The 16377-nt window shown below is 40.3% G+C and overlaps 1 protein-coding gene across 1 annotated transcript; it reads right to left on the bottom strand.

Annotated features, from left to right (window-relative positions):
* Positions 1 to 4489: 4489 nt before the first annotated feature.
* Positions 4490 to 12477, bottom strand: TPI1 (triosephosphate isomerase 1). The gene is made up of 7 exons (XM_034410989.3): positions 12169 to 12477; positions 8936 to 9059; positions 8756 to 8840; positions 8480 to 8612; positions 7243 to 7328; positions 6997 to 7084; positions 4490 to 5058 (listed from the first exon to the last, which is right to left on the bottom strand). The coding sequence occupies exons 1-7, from the start codon at positions 12278 to 12280 to the stop codon at positions 4940 to 4942; spliced, it is 747 nt and encodes a 248-aa protein (XP_034266880.1). The 5' UTR covers positions 12281 to 12477; the 3' UTR covers positions 4490 to 4939.
* Positions 12478 to 16377: the final 3900 nt, after the last annotated feature.

Here is a 16377-nt window from a genome sequence, read left to right as displayed (position 1 = left end):
CCTCCTGCACTTCTCTGCCAGCGAAAACGGAGGTCTCTGAGCTCCGTTTTCGCTGGCAGAGGGCTACAGGAGGCCATCATGTTAAGGATTCTGTTGGACCATTCCCAAAATATATGTTAGGAGCCTGAGTGGCGCAGCAGACTAATGCTACTATTAAAAGGTAGTATTTAGCTTCCAGCTGCCTGCAATTACTGCAAGTTCAATTCTCACCAGGCTCAAGGTTGACTCAACCTTCCATCCTTTCTAAGGTAGGTAAAATGAGGAGCCGGTTTGTGGGAGCAATAAGCTGACTTTGTATAAAAATATACAAAAGTATGAAGGCTATTGCTTAACGCCTTGTAAGCCGTCCTGAGTCTCCGGAGAAGGGCGGCATATAAATCAAAAAACAAAAAAACAAAACAAAAAGAGGAACATCAAAAGAAAGTGGGAAATAAAAAGGCTGTTCTATAAAGTCACATAGAATGTTTTGAAACCACTTGCCACCTATTATGCAGGGTGTGACCGCACTATTTAGTCCTGAGGGATTATCAAAATTTAATCAGTTATGCATAAAGATTGTTAACACACGCACAGTCACTCAAGCACTCGTCACCTCTCGTCTGGACTATTGTAACGCTCTCTACATGGGGCTCTCCTTGGGGTACACCCGGTGGCTCCAACTGGTGCAGAATGCGGCCGCGTGGGGGATTATGGGAGCGACGGGGCGCTCCCATGTGACTCCTCTCCTGCGCGAGCTGCATTGGCTTCCGGTGGACTTCCGGGTGCGCTTCAGGGTGTTGGTGATCACCTTTAAAGCGCTCCATGGCTTAGGGCCACGGTACTTACGGGACCGCCTTCTGCCACCAATAGTCTCCCACCGGCCAGTTCACTCCCACAGAGAGGGCCTCCTCAGGGTGCCGTCGTCCAGACAATGTCGGCTGGCGACCCCCAGGAGGAGAGCCTTCTCTGTGGTGGCACCTACCCTTTGGAACAATCTACCCCCAGAGATACGAGTGATCTCCGACCTCCGGACTTTTCGTCGGGCCCTAAAAACTTATTTTTTTCAGTTAGCCGGTCTGTCTTGATTTTATGGTTGGTTTTAAAATTTGATACGGATTTTAAATTGATAAATTTTTAAACTATGGGCCAAATTTATCTAATTATTTTAAATCTATTTTTAATTGTACTTTATGTATAAATGTTTTTTATTTTGGCTGTTCACCGCCCTGAGTTCGAAAGGAGAAGGGCGGTATAGAAGTTCGAATAATAAATAAATAAATAAAAATAACACAAGAAGTATTCTGGACAGGTCTACTATGATCACCGATAGGATTGCATTGGATTTTAAGATTAAGTCTGAGCTCACTTATTACATCAGAATGTAGTTGGCTTGTTTCTGGTTTATTTTATCGTGGTAGCTTTTATACTAGTTTGCATATATTTTGTGATTTAGTATCTTGTGTAAGATGGGTTTCTTCTTCTTTGGAGAATAATTTCATACTTTTAAAAATGTTTGTAAAAGTTTTTGTTCTTATCAGTTACTGTACACGAGGCACTAGCTTTATTTCAGACTTAATAAATTCCAGTAAATTAAAAAAATGAGAATTATCTCCTTCTCCCTGGAAAAAGCTAGGATCCTGAACAATCTCTTTTGTCAAGACTTTCATATCCCATCTCAGTATGTTCTTTGTCCCCACTTACTGTGAGCATGTTCTCAGTTGGGAAACAGTCAACTCCAATTCTTTTATGAACTTTGCCCTTGATGGCCACTATGTAATATTGTCTGAAGTCCAAAGTCACATGTCCTTATCTGCGCATGCTACCATTATAATAGGATTGATCAAACTAAATATTTGCTGACATAATTCAATTTCTTCCCTGTAATTGGATTAAGTTATGCAATGTGCTGAATAAAGTGGTATTTATAAAATGACATTATCAGTTTAATATTTGACTTTGGGGTTTCTAGAAACCACACCATTTCTCTTATGTGTGAACATATTAAGAAATCAGGCTACAACTATTTTTAATATGCTGTAGCAAAGGCCACAAGGCTTTTGCTCTATTTCTTTCTGTGATGTGACTGTTAATAGAGAAGATCCTTGGCCCAAAAAAATGCTATTTACCTGATTTATAGTTCCAGAATTTAAATATTTATATAGTGATGTTCATCTTAAATTCTATGCAGTGTAGATAAAAAGCCTAATTCAAACACCTGCCTGATTCATGTATTATTTTTGATCTAGCAATGGTTTTTGAATACCCAAGATGATTTGTTACAGATCGTTAGATAAATACTGATCTAGATGTGTGCATTTGTTCCATGTCCAGATCAAGGATATGGTAATATTAGAAACTCCTGGTGCCACTTGGACTCGGGCTGGGCTGTCATCCTGTTGCATTCTTTGGACATACTTTGGCTCTTGCCCCAGATCTGTTGAATAGACTACAATGTGGTTTGCATCTCACTGTGGTTTAATTCATCAGAGAACAGCCTGTTGTGATGCTGGATTTGTTTGAGGAAGTTGTCAGTTAAAGCATCTGTCAGTTCAGTTTGTTGGATTCAAATGACTCCATTAATATAATGCCAAAAGGATCAAACCCGCTGCATGTTTTGTTTTTTAAGTTGACATAATCAAGAGGTCAAATCTGAATCTGTACACCCAGTGATTAAGCCCCACTGAGATCAATATGACTTGCATATATGATTCCAATATACAAAATACTGTATATAAGAGCTAAATTGAAGAAATCAGGTTTTCAAATGTGGCAAGAAAAACACTGATCTAAACAGAGAAGCATCAAAAACAGCTTTATCCAAATTCAGTGACTGAATATAATGTATTTTCACCTTGATAAAATTTGTACAAGGCAAGTTGATTTCAAAGTGCAGTTGCTGTAATAGATGCTCTCTCCTACCAGTATAGTTCAACAGACTTTTGTTGAAAATAGAGAAAAGTGAAGTGGTTTATAGATTTGAGAAAAGAATAAGGACTAAACCAGGGACCAAAGGGATTTTTGTAATATAGAGGGAGATTGGATAACACGTTAATTTCTGTTGCAAAGTCAGAAGTCATGTTTTAATTTTTGTTCTCTTATTTTCTTTTTAAATCTTTATTCTTACATAATAAACTGCATTTTGTTTAAAAAACTATTTAATAAAAATTAATGAGACAAATTTGGTTCAGAAATCAATGGGACTTCCAGCAATTGAGGATGTTTTGATGCTCAAATTATTTTTGCAAAAACATAGGAGCTACTTGAAGATGTTGATAGAAAATAGTCTGAAATTTCTACTTAACCATAATCTAAAATTAGTTGATAGCTTTCTTAGAAACAATCCAAATTTTTTTTGGTGGGGGCTCTCAAGAACTCTGGCTAATTAAAAATAAAAACAAAACTATAGTTTTAGATTGCTGAAATGATTAATTTCTAATTTTAGCAGTAGAAGATGTTACTCATGTTTCTATCCTAAAGTGAAACATGTTCCGGTAATTCACTGTAGGCTTTTTGCAACCGATTCTGCCTGCTAGAAAAAAAGGGACAATGCTCCAGGATACCATTCCTGTCATCTGCATCTTAAGCTATTCTACAAGTTTTCAAATGTATGCGGGGAGAGCAAGGGGTACGTGATGGTATGTGAGAATGACCCTGGGAAACGGGAGGAAGAGCCACAGCCTAGATATCTGCTAGGCAAACGCTACCGCAGAAAGAAAAGGGGTAGGAAGCAAGGAGGTGAAAAGTGCTTTAAGACTTACAAGATGTTGTTACTTTAACCCTACAATAAATATGTTAGTACTCATGGTTTGTACTTCTTTTCAGACTACCTCAAAGGACAACACTCTCACATTGCCTACGACCATTCTGCCTAAAATACTGATTAGTTTTGAGTGTCATATACAATTATTTGGAAATTAAGACACATAATTTGGAACGTGAATCTCAGTAAAAGCAAAATAAAAAAACTCCAACCTCACATTTCCTTCATTAATCCACATTTTACCTCTAACAAAAGTTCTCTCACCAGGGACAGAATAAATGAAGGTCTGCAGTAGACTTCTCCAAGCTATACTTTTTGCCCCTTTTAAAACTCTTAAAACTTGGAATAATTAAAATGGCTTATTTATTTGCCATGCCTGCTTTTAATAATAAAAAATAGCCCATTCTATCTGTGGTCATAACTGGTTGTATCTGGTTGTTGATGTATCCCTACTACCAACCAACTGAATATGGCCTAATGATATATACCTGTAAACCTGTATGTATATCCACAACGAATTACTTACTTTGGATATCTTCTCAGTATAACCCATTTTCTTAAAATAGCTTTGCATTTTCCTATAAGCATATGCATATCATTTATGTTGAGTTCCAATTCCTAGCTCACTGGAAAAGAACCAGCAGTGGTAAGGAATGAAAATTCAGTGATGTTTTCTCTAAAAATGTCTTATGTATGGCAAAATCTTTTGAGATGTTTTTCCCTCAAACAGCAACAATAATTGCTAGACACTACTTTCCATTTGTTTATTTCTAGTTACCAATGGCCTAGGAGACACGGAAGGAATATACAACTTACAGGCAAGTACAAGCCACTAGGCACTGAGTCCAAATTAGGTGAACCATAAGGTGAATGCCTTCCTTAACAAGGCAGATGACCCTCTAGAGCAGAAGTTTGAAGTGGAAAGAAAACAGGCCTCCTAGTTTACAGGGCCTGAAGACCAAGGCAGGAAGCCCCTCTCACAAGTAGAGAGGCAGCAAATGAAGTATTGCTTTTATGAAGGAACACAATATTCATATATTGGCATCCACGTTTAGCAGCAGAGGTGAATGATAAAGGTGGGAAAAGGGTTTGAAGGTGAGGCCATTTCACTTGAGTGCAAGTGTATCTTTACAGTATTTCTCTTCCAACTAGGTTGGTTCTCCCTCCAGCTTTTTTATTTCAGATTCTATAGAGAAGGTTTCACTGTTTTGCATTGATGATGTTTACAAATTCAGGCTTCAGGGAAGCCCCACCAACAAGGAAGCCATCTACATCATGTTGGGAAGCCAATTCTTTGCAGTTGGCACCAGTAACTGAACCTGGAAAGAATAAAATTTCATTTAGAAAAAGAAAAGAAATCCAGAAAGTAGAATACAACAAGTAAAAACAGAAAATGCAAGGTGTTTCATCATTATTATTTTTTAAAGATAATGCTCCTAACAAATCCCCATGCAAAGCTTTGGGAAAGATAGAATGTATAGTTTAATCAGATGAGCTTAGGTAATAGGCATGTGGTGGAGTACAATCTGAAAGATATAAAGACAATCCTCAAATTACAATGACAATTGGGACTAAGATTGCCCCAATAGCTAAACAATGCAATAAAAAAGCCCATTACATGACTGCATCACTTAGTGATGACAATCCTGGCTGCTGTCGTAACCTCAAGACATGGAAGTCATTAAGTGGGAAGTGGTGGGATGCCACCAGGGGTGGGGTGGGGGCTGGGGAAGACCTGGAGGCTTGGTGCAGGCTGCATGAGAGTTGGGGAAGGAGGATGTTATGGTGTGGTGTGTATATATAGAAGCTGAAGGCACAAGTTCATGTGAGCGTGGAGAGACCAAGGGAAGGAGGTTGAAAGCACGACTGATACTGAGAGGAGGGTGTGGGTCCATATAAGTGCAGGGAAGCCAGGGGAAAGAGGGTGTGGGTTGATGTGAGTGCAGAGAGACCAAGGGATGTAGTGTGTGGCACAGTTCACATTTCACAGGAAGGCAGGGGAGAGGACTTACCACAGTGACTTGCAACCTTCCCTCCTGGCTTCCCTATTGACTTTGCTTGTGGGAAGCTAGCAGGTAAGGTCACAAAAGGTGAGCATATTGCTGCAGGATATCAAAACCGTCATAAGTGCAAGATGATTGCCAAGCACCTGAATTGCAATAATGTGAGCACAGGAGCAGTGCAATAGCCAGAACTTTTGAGGACCAGTAATAATTTTTGTTCATTCAGCACTGTCCCAACTTTGAATGGCTGCTGAACAAGTAGTTGTTGATAAGTGAGGACTACTTGTACTGCAATGCAGTTTAGAAGTTGCCCATGAAGATCATCTAGAAGCTTCATCTGATCCACAATGCAATGGCACATGCAGCTCCAAAATTCACCTGTACTATAAACCCCACTGGTTCTCACATTCTGAATGCAATCAAGGTGTTGGTTATCACTGTTAAAGTCCTGAATGGCACAGGGCCAGGTTGTCTCTCTCTGAAGGTATATGCCCATCCCACCAGATCCAACAGGATGGGCATGCTTCAGGTCCTCTCTACCCAATGATATCATCTGGTAGGATCTATTCTGCCTAGGAGGCAGGTCTAGTTTTCCACTAGCATTGTGTGAAGACATGAACTGAACCCAGCGCAGGCACAGTTGGTGTAAGGCTGTTATTTATGTTTAAATAGCCATCCATTTCACAAAAAGCAACTCTGGATAGCATATTATGGTGTTTGGTTAGAACTTTTATTATTATTATGGTGTTTGGTTAGAGCTTGATGACTTTTTAGGAGGGAGAGTATTTCTTAATTATATTTTATGGGTTTAGTTGTTAGTCACACAGCATTACATTGTATAGCCTAGGCAGTCAAATCAATCTTTTAAATAAATAAATCTTTATCAGAAACCTATTCAGTATGATTGGCAGGCTTTGTAATTTACTTAAGAGGACTGAACACCCTGATTCCCCCCCACAAAGTTTGGGGAGAGTCACATTAATCTGAAACAAAATTGTTTTAACAAATACCAAAGAGATGCTCTGCTTGTCTGAATGAGAAGCATTTCTTCCAAATGGTGTGGATGGGGTTATCATCCATCTGGCCAGAATATCATTAAGTATACTCCCAATGCATGGGTTTATGGTTTACAAAGATGAAGTCAAATATCAATGATCTATTACACAGAAACTAAAAACTGGGAGCTTGCTATGCATTCAAGGAGACAAACTACAACAGCAGTTTTATGCAAAGATGAGAACAGATTCTACTTACCTCCATAGATGATTCGAGTTGACTGTGCAACAGCTTCAGAAACATGGGTCTTCAGCCAGTTCCTCAGCTTGTCATGAACTTCCTGGGCCTGCAAGAGGAAGTAGGTTTAAAAAAAGTGGGCATTTAAGAAGTTGTATTGCCATGTAGCAGACATCTTGAAGTGAAGATAAGAAATGCTATTCACTTGCGGAGTCTCTAAAAAAAGACCAAGGTTTGAAAACAGGACGTCCCCAGTCACATTCATACCTGCTGGGGAGTTGCAGTTTTACCAGTTCCAATGGCCCAAACTGGCTCATAGGCAAGAACCACTTTACTCCAGTCCTTCACATTGTCTGGGAAAAACAAAGCAAATAAATTGTATTTATTTTATGTTTATTTTATTTATTTTCGTCAAGCATATATTAGATAACAGATATAAGTATAAACATAATTATGAATACATGAAATAGATATGAAAAAAAGGAAACATTAGGGCAGGGACAGTTGTCTAACTTGTCTAAGCCCAAAATTTCAACTCTGGTGGCATAAGGTATTCTATTGAGGGTAGAGGAATGGAGAGCTGTTCTCGTGAAATATCTCTGGACTCTCTCAATTGTATTAATGTCCAATATGCAGTGCGGGTTCCAGACAGATGAGCTGTATTCGAGAATTGGTCTAGCAAATGTTTTGTATGCTCTAATTAGTAGTACAATATTGTCAGAGAAGAAGCTATGCAAGATTAGGTTAACAACTTTTAATGCTTTTTTGGCAATGCTGTTACAGTGGGCTCGGGCACTTAGATCATTAGAAATGAGTACTCCAAGGTCCTTTACGGAGTGAGGGTCGTCTACAAGGTCGTATCCACCCAGCTTGTATTTTGTGTTTCGATTTTTTTTTTGCCAATGTGTATGACAGAGCATTTGTTAGTTGAGATTTGGAGCTGCCAATTGTTTGACCGTTCTGACAGATATTCAAGGTCTTGTTATTTAAAGACCAGGAAAAATCCCACATGGCAAAGAGGGGAAGAATAGTCAGCTGGTCGTCTGAAGGTGTCTTGCAGCTTCCCTCCATGCATTTCCGTGGTTAGCCAACAAAGGCTGAAAACAAGTGATGCAAATGAAAACACTCAAGGACAGTTACCCTAAGTAATGAAAAATCAGTCATAGCAATGACCCTTTTAACTCTGGAGCCCTTGTTTTTTACAATGGACATTAGTATATCCAGCAGCTAACACAAGCGACACATTCAGATTTGCCTAAAAGACCTGTTAACTATGATGTAAGACTTTCTGAGCATGAATTATGGCATTTTATGCCTAATCTAGAATTACTGTCTGATTGCTTTAACAGCAATAAATGGTGTTTTACTAGTATAATCTCCCTAGTTGATGGGATCTTAATTTAAAAAAAAAAACAAACCAAGAGACTTTTGCTATTTTGAAGATGTCAGGAAGGATGGAGGAGAGGAGAAACTCCTTCCCTAGAGTTCCCCCATGGTCTCTTACCAGCAATGGCCTTGGTCTGCTCGAATACCACCTTCTCTGTGATACCAGCCTCTCGCTCATCAAGTTTCTCTCCAATGCAAGCAATGACTCCAAGCCCTTCAGACAAGGCATGGGCCACCTTCTGTCCAATGAGCTGAAAAGAAGCAGAAACAATGTAAAAAAAACGTATACAAGCTTGGTGCATATCCTGGTACATACCCTGGGTATAAAAAGTCCAGTGTCTGTCATAGATGGCAGTGAAGAGGGAAAAGAAACTCAAAGAGGCAAATCACTCACCTCATTTGATTCACCAAAGACATGCCTTCTCTCAGAGTGTCCTAAGATCACCCAGGTGACACCAACATCTTTTATCATAGCTGGGCTGGAAACAGAGGAAACATTGTAGAAAATGACCTTTTAGCACACTGCTAGCTAAAACATGTGGCTTTGCTCAGCCTGAGAATTCTGGCAACATACCTGATTTCTCCTGTAAAAGCTCCTTTAGGTAACTTGTAACAATTCTGTGCAGCCACCCCAATCTTGGCATCAAGTTTCTGACGGGCAAAGTCAAGGTAGATGGAAGGGGCACCACAAACCACCTCTGGAGCAAGAAAAAGAACATCATGTGGGATAAAGCAGAAACTTAAAATGCCCTTTCAATTGCAGACTTACCATTCATTCATTTGCATTCAAATCATCTATTCAGTTACGACATTCATAGGATACATGTGAGCCCAAAATCTCATCCCTTAATAGCCCTTGGCCTTTATAACTGATGTAACCTTATGGCTATGTCGTAAAGCATCATCTGCACTTAATGCTTTGATCTTACTACTCAAATCAAAGATGGGTAAACTCAACATATTTTTAATTGCATATATTTGTCTAAAGGTAATCAGTTGTGATGAAATGTAGTAAGGAGGTAGATTCTGAGGAGGGAGAATGCATTCCAGAGAAGCAACAACTTCGTTCAGATAATTTCTGAGAAAGAGGGTAAAGACATACCCTCCCTAATGGTTCCCTAAGTTAGGCTTCATGTGAGTAATAGTTTGTTTTAGCTGGGCATTATTCTGTCTACAGATATGGAACAATAAAGAAATTTTCCTGGATGATTCATTACATGTCTTTCTTGATTTTTGGGTCTGACAACTATCAAGAGATTGGAGCCAGCACAGGCACCCCCACCAGGAGCACATTGGAAGAGTTATATCTATATCTTGTGCATACCTGCTGCTCAAATATTCTACACATTTCTCTTACCAGAGCTCACTGTTACAGTCTAGAAACAGCAGAGGTGCTTTCATGTAGCCTTTCATACCAGCCTGGCCTATTGTTGTAGTGGCTTGGTTTGAAGAAGTTAAGAGGTGATATTCATCAGAACATAAAAACAAATACCATCTGCTGATACCTGCTTATAATCTGCTATTACAATATACAGTCTGAGCAAATAAAACGTTGCATGCACTCTACTATGCAAGAAGTCACTACTAAGTACCTTTGTTTTTGTCTCCCTAAAAATTTCACATTAACTATTTTAGGCAGACAGAATCACAAGTATTTAATAGTGAAGAATTATAGTAACTCTTTTGTTCTGTATGGTTCTGCTTGCCAGCTCTATTCTACCATAGATACATAAGCTTCATTTATTTGTCATTTTTTGCAGAAAAAAGCCACAGACAAGTGAAAGACAGCAGGAAGTTAAATGAATCCTTGTACTAGGGATGGGAAAACATTTCATTCTATTTAAGATCCTGAGAGATAATCATCAATTAAAACAGTTACCACTTAGGTGGATGAGCAAATAGTCTGCAGCTGCATACCTTTGTATGTACCATGCAATTATAAAGTTGGAAGAAAACTTAGTGAAAGAGAGGAGGTAAAAAAAAAAAAAGCTAAGCCCATGAGTTATGCCTAGCCCCAGTAGCTTCTTACAATAGTGAACTATAACCTCATAGTTAAAATAGGCCTGTCTTTATGTCTTATATTTTAGGAAAAATAATTTGAGAGGTAAGTACCAGTACTTGTGTTTCAGTGAATTTTTTCTATGTGTACTCCCTGAGTTTTTTTTTAAAACCAGGCTGAAAAATCATAGGAAAGAGACAAAACATTATTGTGATATTCTATTCAATACAGATTAGTAATGTAGACCAGGAGATGCAGAACCATTTAAATGTAGTTTACCCAACTAATCAAGCAAGCAGCACAATATAGAAGGGGTATTAATAGAATTAGTATCTGGGTCAATAAATTGTATCTCTTATACTTCATCCCCTCTCCTGACCTTTAGCAGGCAATAGGGATAAAGTTTCCAATTCCAAGTACAGTAGCTGGTATTTTTAGGCACTACTCTAACACCTATATTTAGGAATCTTTCTCCTCCAGAGCCTTTGACATTTCCTTCGAATATCACTTCCGAAACTGCACTCCTTTCTCAATCCACCTTGCCCTTTCTGATTTGATAGAGCTAGCAGAGAACTTGCCAGAAGAGTCTGGTTCTGTCCGATACTTTCTCTCAAGTCCTTGCTACCAGAGGAATTTTTACTGGGTTATGCAAATAGCATTAAAAGGCATTTTTTTACTGTTCAGAGCAACATGCCAGGATGCTATCTTCCTATAAAGAATGGGTTCTAGTATTAAAAGGCACCAGATGTATCATCCTCTTTGGCCGCTCTGCACGACTCTTGTTAAAACAGCTGGCCAACCTGTTTCCCTTAGTATCACTTAAAAGACTGTTAAGATTCACTTACAAGGAAGAAGTGAAGGTTCATAAGCAAACTGATTTGTCAATCCCTATATTACTGCTTCATTTTCAAAGAGAGCAGATGGGAGTCTTTAAACATGAACATGACTGTGATTTCAGCAAAGCTGTAGCTGCAAATAGGCGTAGTCATCATAGGACTGCCAATTCAGGAAGATTAATATTCTAAACTGGATCCTTGAAATGTTATCATGGATTATTTATGTTATTCATAAATTTAAGGGTCTAACTTATATAGCTTTATTAGCTTAGCTAAATTTCTCTCTCATATTTGGTCTTGAATTTTATAATCCAGCTGCATGTGCAGGTAAAAATATATAAACAGCACAAAGCCATAGCTCACCAGGATCTGCAGAGCCCGATTTTGTGCAACAAGGAACAAAAGGTAGCAATATAACTTATACTATGATTCACAGTTTTTTCATAGAGTTGTTTCGTGAGATTGACAGGAATATAAATCGAACAGCTCCTCCCCCCCCTCAGCCAGAATCTGCATTGCTCAACAGCCCTCAATTCAGTTTTATAAAGCTCCGCGGCCAGACAGCCTCGGAGGTACGTGCAGGCGGCCACACAAGCAGGAGGAGGAGGAGGAGGAGGGGCGCTATATTTAGGCGCGGCCACGGCGGGCACCTCCTCCGCGAGGCGAGGGATGCTCTGCAATAGCCCGCCAGAAAGAAAACGCCGCTTCCCCGGCCGACTGGAAGGAGGGGGCGGGGGGAGAGACAGGCAGGGGCTCTTGGGGTTAGGCGCGGCTCCTTTCCCACGCCCAGGAAACCCACCCGAGGCCCGCTGCCCATAGGCTTGAAATTGGGGGAACAGCGGCGGGATGCAAGCGAAGGAAACGGGGCCGCTCTTGCAAGGCGCCTCCTTCAGGCAGAGCTCACGGTCCTTTCCCCGCAGAGACAAAGACAGCAGCAGCGCCTCCTTTTCCCAGGCAGTCAATCCTCCTTACCGGTCTCTGCAGGGACCTTCGCCTCGTTGAGAGTGTGGATGAGCTCCGCAAGGCTTTTCTTGTCGCCATTCATCTTCCAATTCCCGCCCACGAAGAATTTCCTCGGTGCCATGATGGGGGTGCCTGGGCCGTCCGCTCGGGAGCTTCGAAGGAGACGAGAAGGTCAAAGAGCGCAGCGGCAGCGGGGCCCCCCTCTCTCCGGGCGCCTTTTATAGAAACCCGGGAAAGCCCGCCCCCAACCGGCGACGTTGCGCAAGAGCGCGCTCCCACGATTGGCTTATCGCTTGGCCAGTCAAAATGGAAGGCGGAGACTGTTTTTTCCGCTTGTGGCGTAATCGCGAGAGTTCTGGTTTGTGGCTGAAGAAGCCAGGCTGAAAGCGGGAAGAGTTCCTGTGTTGGAACTAATGGCCTGTTCGTTGTACCAGTTAAACTCTGAGCCGACAGTATTACATATTTTATCATCCGGCCCTGAGGTGGAAATCGCCTGGAACCAGAGCACGTGCAGCTCAAAGCCCTACCTGTTAGGGATAAAAGATGCAAACGGGGTTGGACTAGATGACCTCCAAGGTCCCTTCCAACTCTATTACTGTTAGTGTTACATTGGTTCACCCAACCCAACCAAATTCAGCATTCCCCCCCTTCCACCCTCTGAATCTGGCATATATAATTCAGCTGTTCTGGAAAAATTTGCTGAATTTCATAGATAGTATACAATGAGATAAAAGAAGCAGATTTCATTTATATGGTTTTGACTTATCACTAGCTATCATTATTGTATAAAGAGAAATGCAGTATTCATTACTCGTGCCCTGTGTCCCACACGTGCATGCATATACCATTGTGAAGCATGCAGTACTTCTAAAACAGGCTTTTTTGGAACTTTTAGAGAGGGAGAAAAATTCTCATCTCTGACATTGGATATTTGGTGGGGAAAAGCTGTTGAGGAATCAGGAATTTCATTCTTCTCTGATGGGACAATGACCAGAATGAAATTTGCTGAGTTCATACTTCATATAGGAAAAAAATAAAAAGTTGAAGATGGATTCAGTTACACTTGATTTTTCCATTTGACTATTTTACAGATGCTCGCTCTCTTTGGAAATGTTATATTTCTGGGATTACATGGCCACATGCAAAATATGGTAGGAGGAAAATCCAGATTCTGATTTTTCACAGCATCGCTTCCTCTTTTTTGCACATATAAATGTTTTTTTAATTATTGGGTAAGGAGTAGAATAGGCTCTTCATATACATAATTGCATGCCAAATCAAATAGTATGTTTCAACTGACTCCCTAAGTAATTGATAACACCTCGGAATAGGACACTTGGTTCAACAGAAAAACTTTCTGCAAATGTATACTTATTTATGTGCAGTTATTTACAGATTCAAAATAAGCAGTGAATATGATGGATGCAAAATTTGTGACATTCAGTACTTTTAATTTCCTCACTCTCCCGGGTCAGATAAATTTGGTATCTTTTTTTAAAAAAATAGAAGTAATAAGATAGTACCCAATTATGAGCTGCAGAGAGAATGCACAAGGTAACAGTAGAAAAATCAGGCAAGGAAGTGCCATGGCAAGACCAGACCCTGCATGGGATGTACCAAACCATTGACAGATAGCTGAAGTGGGTGACATTGTGAAATCGTACCAGACCAGAGCCTAGGAATGGCTGGACTAAAAGACAGGACTGAGGCACTGATTATAGCAGCATAAGAACAGGCACGAAGCACCAGATCCATAAAAACAGAAAACTATCACGCTAGATAGGACCCAAGGTGCAGACTGTGCAGAAAGGCCTTAGAAACAGTCCAACACAAAGTGGCAGGGTGTAAGGTGCAGGCAGGAATAGCATATTCTGAACTGCACAACTAAACGGCTGGCATTGTGTACAAGAGCATATGCACAGTGCATGGGTTAGAGTCTCCCATGTCCAGATGGAAGATTCCTCAGAAGATTATGGAGAATAAGAGGGCTAGGATCCTGTGGGATTTCCAGATCCAGATGGACAGGAGGTACTATCCAGTCAACCAGATATTGTGGTAATAAGACTACTACATTTATCATGACCAGTGGTGGTGATAAATGTAGTGGTACCAAGCAACAGCAACATCAGGAAGGAGTAGTATGAGAAGCTGGAGAAGTACCAGGGCCTGGAGGAGGAACTAGAGAGGACATGGAAAGTAAAGGCGAAAGTGATCCCAATGGTGGTAGGAGCACTTGGGGCTGGAACTTCTAAGCTGGTAGAGTGGTTCCAAAAGATCCCAGGAAGACATCAGTGTTCTCTGTCCAGAAGAGCAGTGCTGGGAACAGCTAAGATATTGTGCACAACCCTCGAACTCCAAGGCATCTAACAGAGAACTCAAGATTGAAGAAGACACATACCACCCATGGGGTGAGGAGTCATTTATTTATATATCAAAACTAGCTGAGCAAGAAGTGGCTGCTGAAGGCAATATATATCAACAATGAGGGCTCAATTTCTTTCCTAACCCCACGTAGAGGGGGAAAAGCCAGATCTTCAAGGTTTTCCTATAAAGAACATTCCAAAGCTCATCTCTCTTTTCTATAACCATTTTGTTGATCTGAAAGTATGTTTTAAATGCAAGGAAATCAAGATCAAAAAGCTGGGGTAGAGACTTTTAGCTGGTTACAGAAACATTTGGAAATTTCTCAATTTTTAAACAAAAACTTATTAAGATATGCCCCTGCAACAACTGTAATGAAAATTGGGCAATATGGTTGCTTTCATAATGCTTTAGCTTACATTTCATCCCGTTCTGAAGGAAAAATAAATTTAGTGAAGCGTGGGAGTTTTTATGCTAACCTATGGGAGAATGAGGTGTAAGATGTGTGGCTTAAACATGTGTCATCATCCAGTAAAGCCCATATGCTTTGTTCTATCATAAAGCTCCAAAATACTGTACATGCCAATTTTATCCCATTTTGCTAAAACAAAGATAAAACCTCTGTGTAGTTCCACTTCAACATAGTACAAAGGTTCAACTTAATATATTTCCTAATCTGGGGACCTTTATCTGTTTATAAAGAACAGCTTCTGCTTTCCCTGAGCCAATCCAGCAAATATTCTAATGGCTTTTTACTTTAATTTTTTTGCCAAATTGGTTATGTATCCTCAGGACAGGGCTGTCAAGTGGACTAGACCAATCTTAGTGGATTTGATCCTTAGTATTTAGGTAGAGATGCTCGACCGCTTTTGTGCAGACCACCAAATCTGGACTTTTCAATGGCACATCTGTAACATTCACTAAAATGCTGGGGACAGGCACAGTTACTAAGATCATTGTAACATAGTTCCTATTTTTCCTTTGTCTCACTTTAAGAATTACAATTGTATTAACAATTTGGATTTTTTTTCCCCGTGAAGACTTCATTTAAGACTTTTGAATATAGTCCTGGGACCTTGGTTTTTGCACTTTGTTTAAAGGAATTTGTTTAAAACCCCTGCAGTGAAAAGAATTTTTGCATTTACTATTGATCCACTTGTAGTTTGTATATAACCTTAAAAGCAAAAGGTAGGCAGTTTAGTAATACGTAGATCTAATATAACATTTTCAGGCAACAATGGGACCTTCCAAAGGATCGATTCTTATTTCTGTTGGAGGAGGAAACTAGAATGAGCAAGAAGGGGATATACTAAAAATGTTAGTATGGCAACTTGGAGTTACCGAATGATGCTCTACTAAAACCCATCATGCATTATATTCTTGCTAACAAACACAGTCAGGTCCTTTCAGAATGCTACCGTTCTGAAGGGGAGGGCGGAGGCTTATGGGTTGAAGGCTTTGCATATTTTCGCTTTTGCTGTAACTGCTTGGAAATTAGGGAGGGGGAATGGGCCATCTGGACAGATTCTCCCTCTCAGCCAGTTCCAGCCTGTTACCCAAGGCCACGGTGTCCCGAGGGTGACCTGTTATCACCATCCTGCCTCGGAGTTGTCATAGCACCAGCATCACACTGGCTATACTGGTGGATATGGGGCACTGAGTGAGGGTTGAACAGGAGGGAAATTAGCTTAACGCTTCACACGGGAACCTTAAGACTCCGCCTGACTTCTCTGCAATCACTTTCTCTCAGTAAAAGTTCCTTTTGAAATGCCAGTTGTTTCAAGAGACATACTTTCCTGAGAAGATAGTTGAGGCACGTCCTCACACACATTCTTCCCAGCAAAACAATGGTCCGGG

Source organism: Pantherophis guttatus, chromosome 2, assembly GCF_059756535.1.
Source record: "Pantherophis guttatus breed Tessera chromosome 2, ASM5975653v1, whole genome shotgun sequence".
In the NCBI taxonomy this organism is placed as follows: domain Eukaryota; kingdom Metazoa; phylum Chordata; class Lepidosauria; order Squamata; family Colubridae; genus Pantherophis; species Pantherophis guttatus.
The sequence above is the reverse complement of the archived record's forward strand: the minus strand, read 5'-3'. Positions and strand labels throughout refer to the sequence as shown.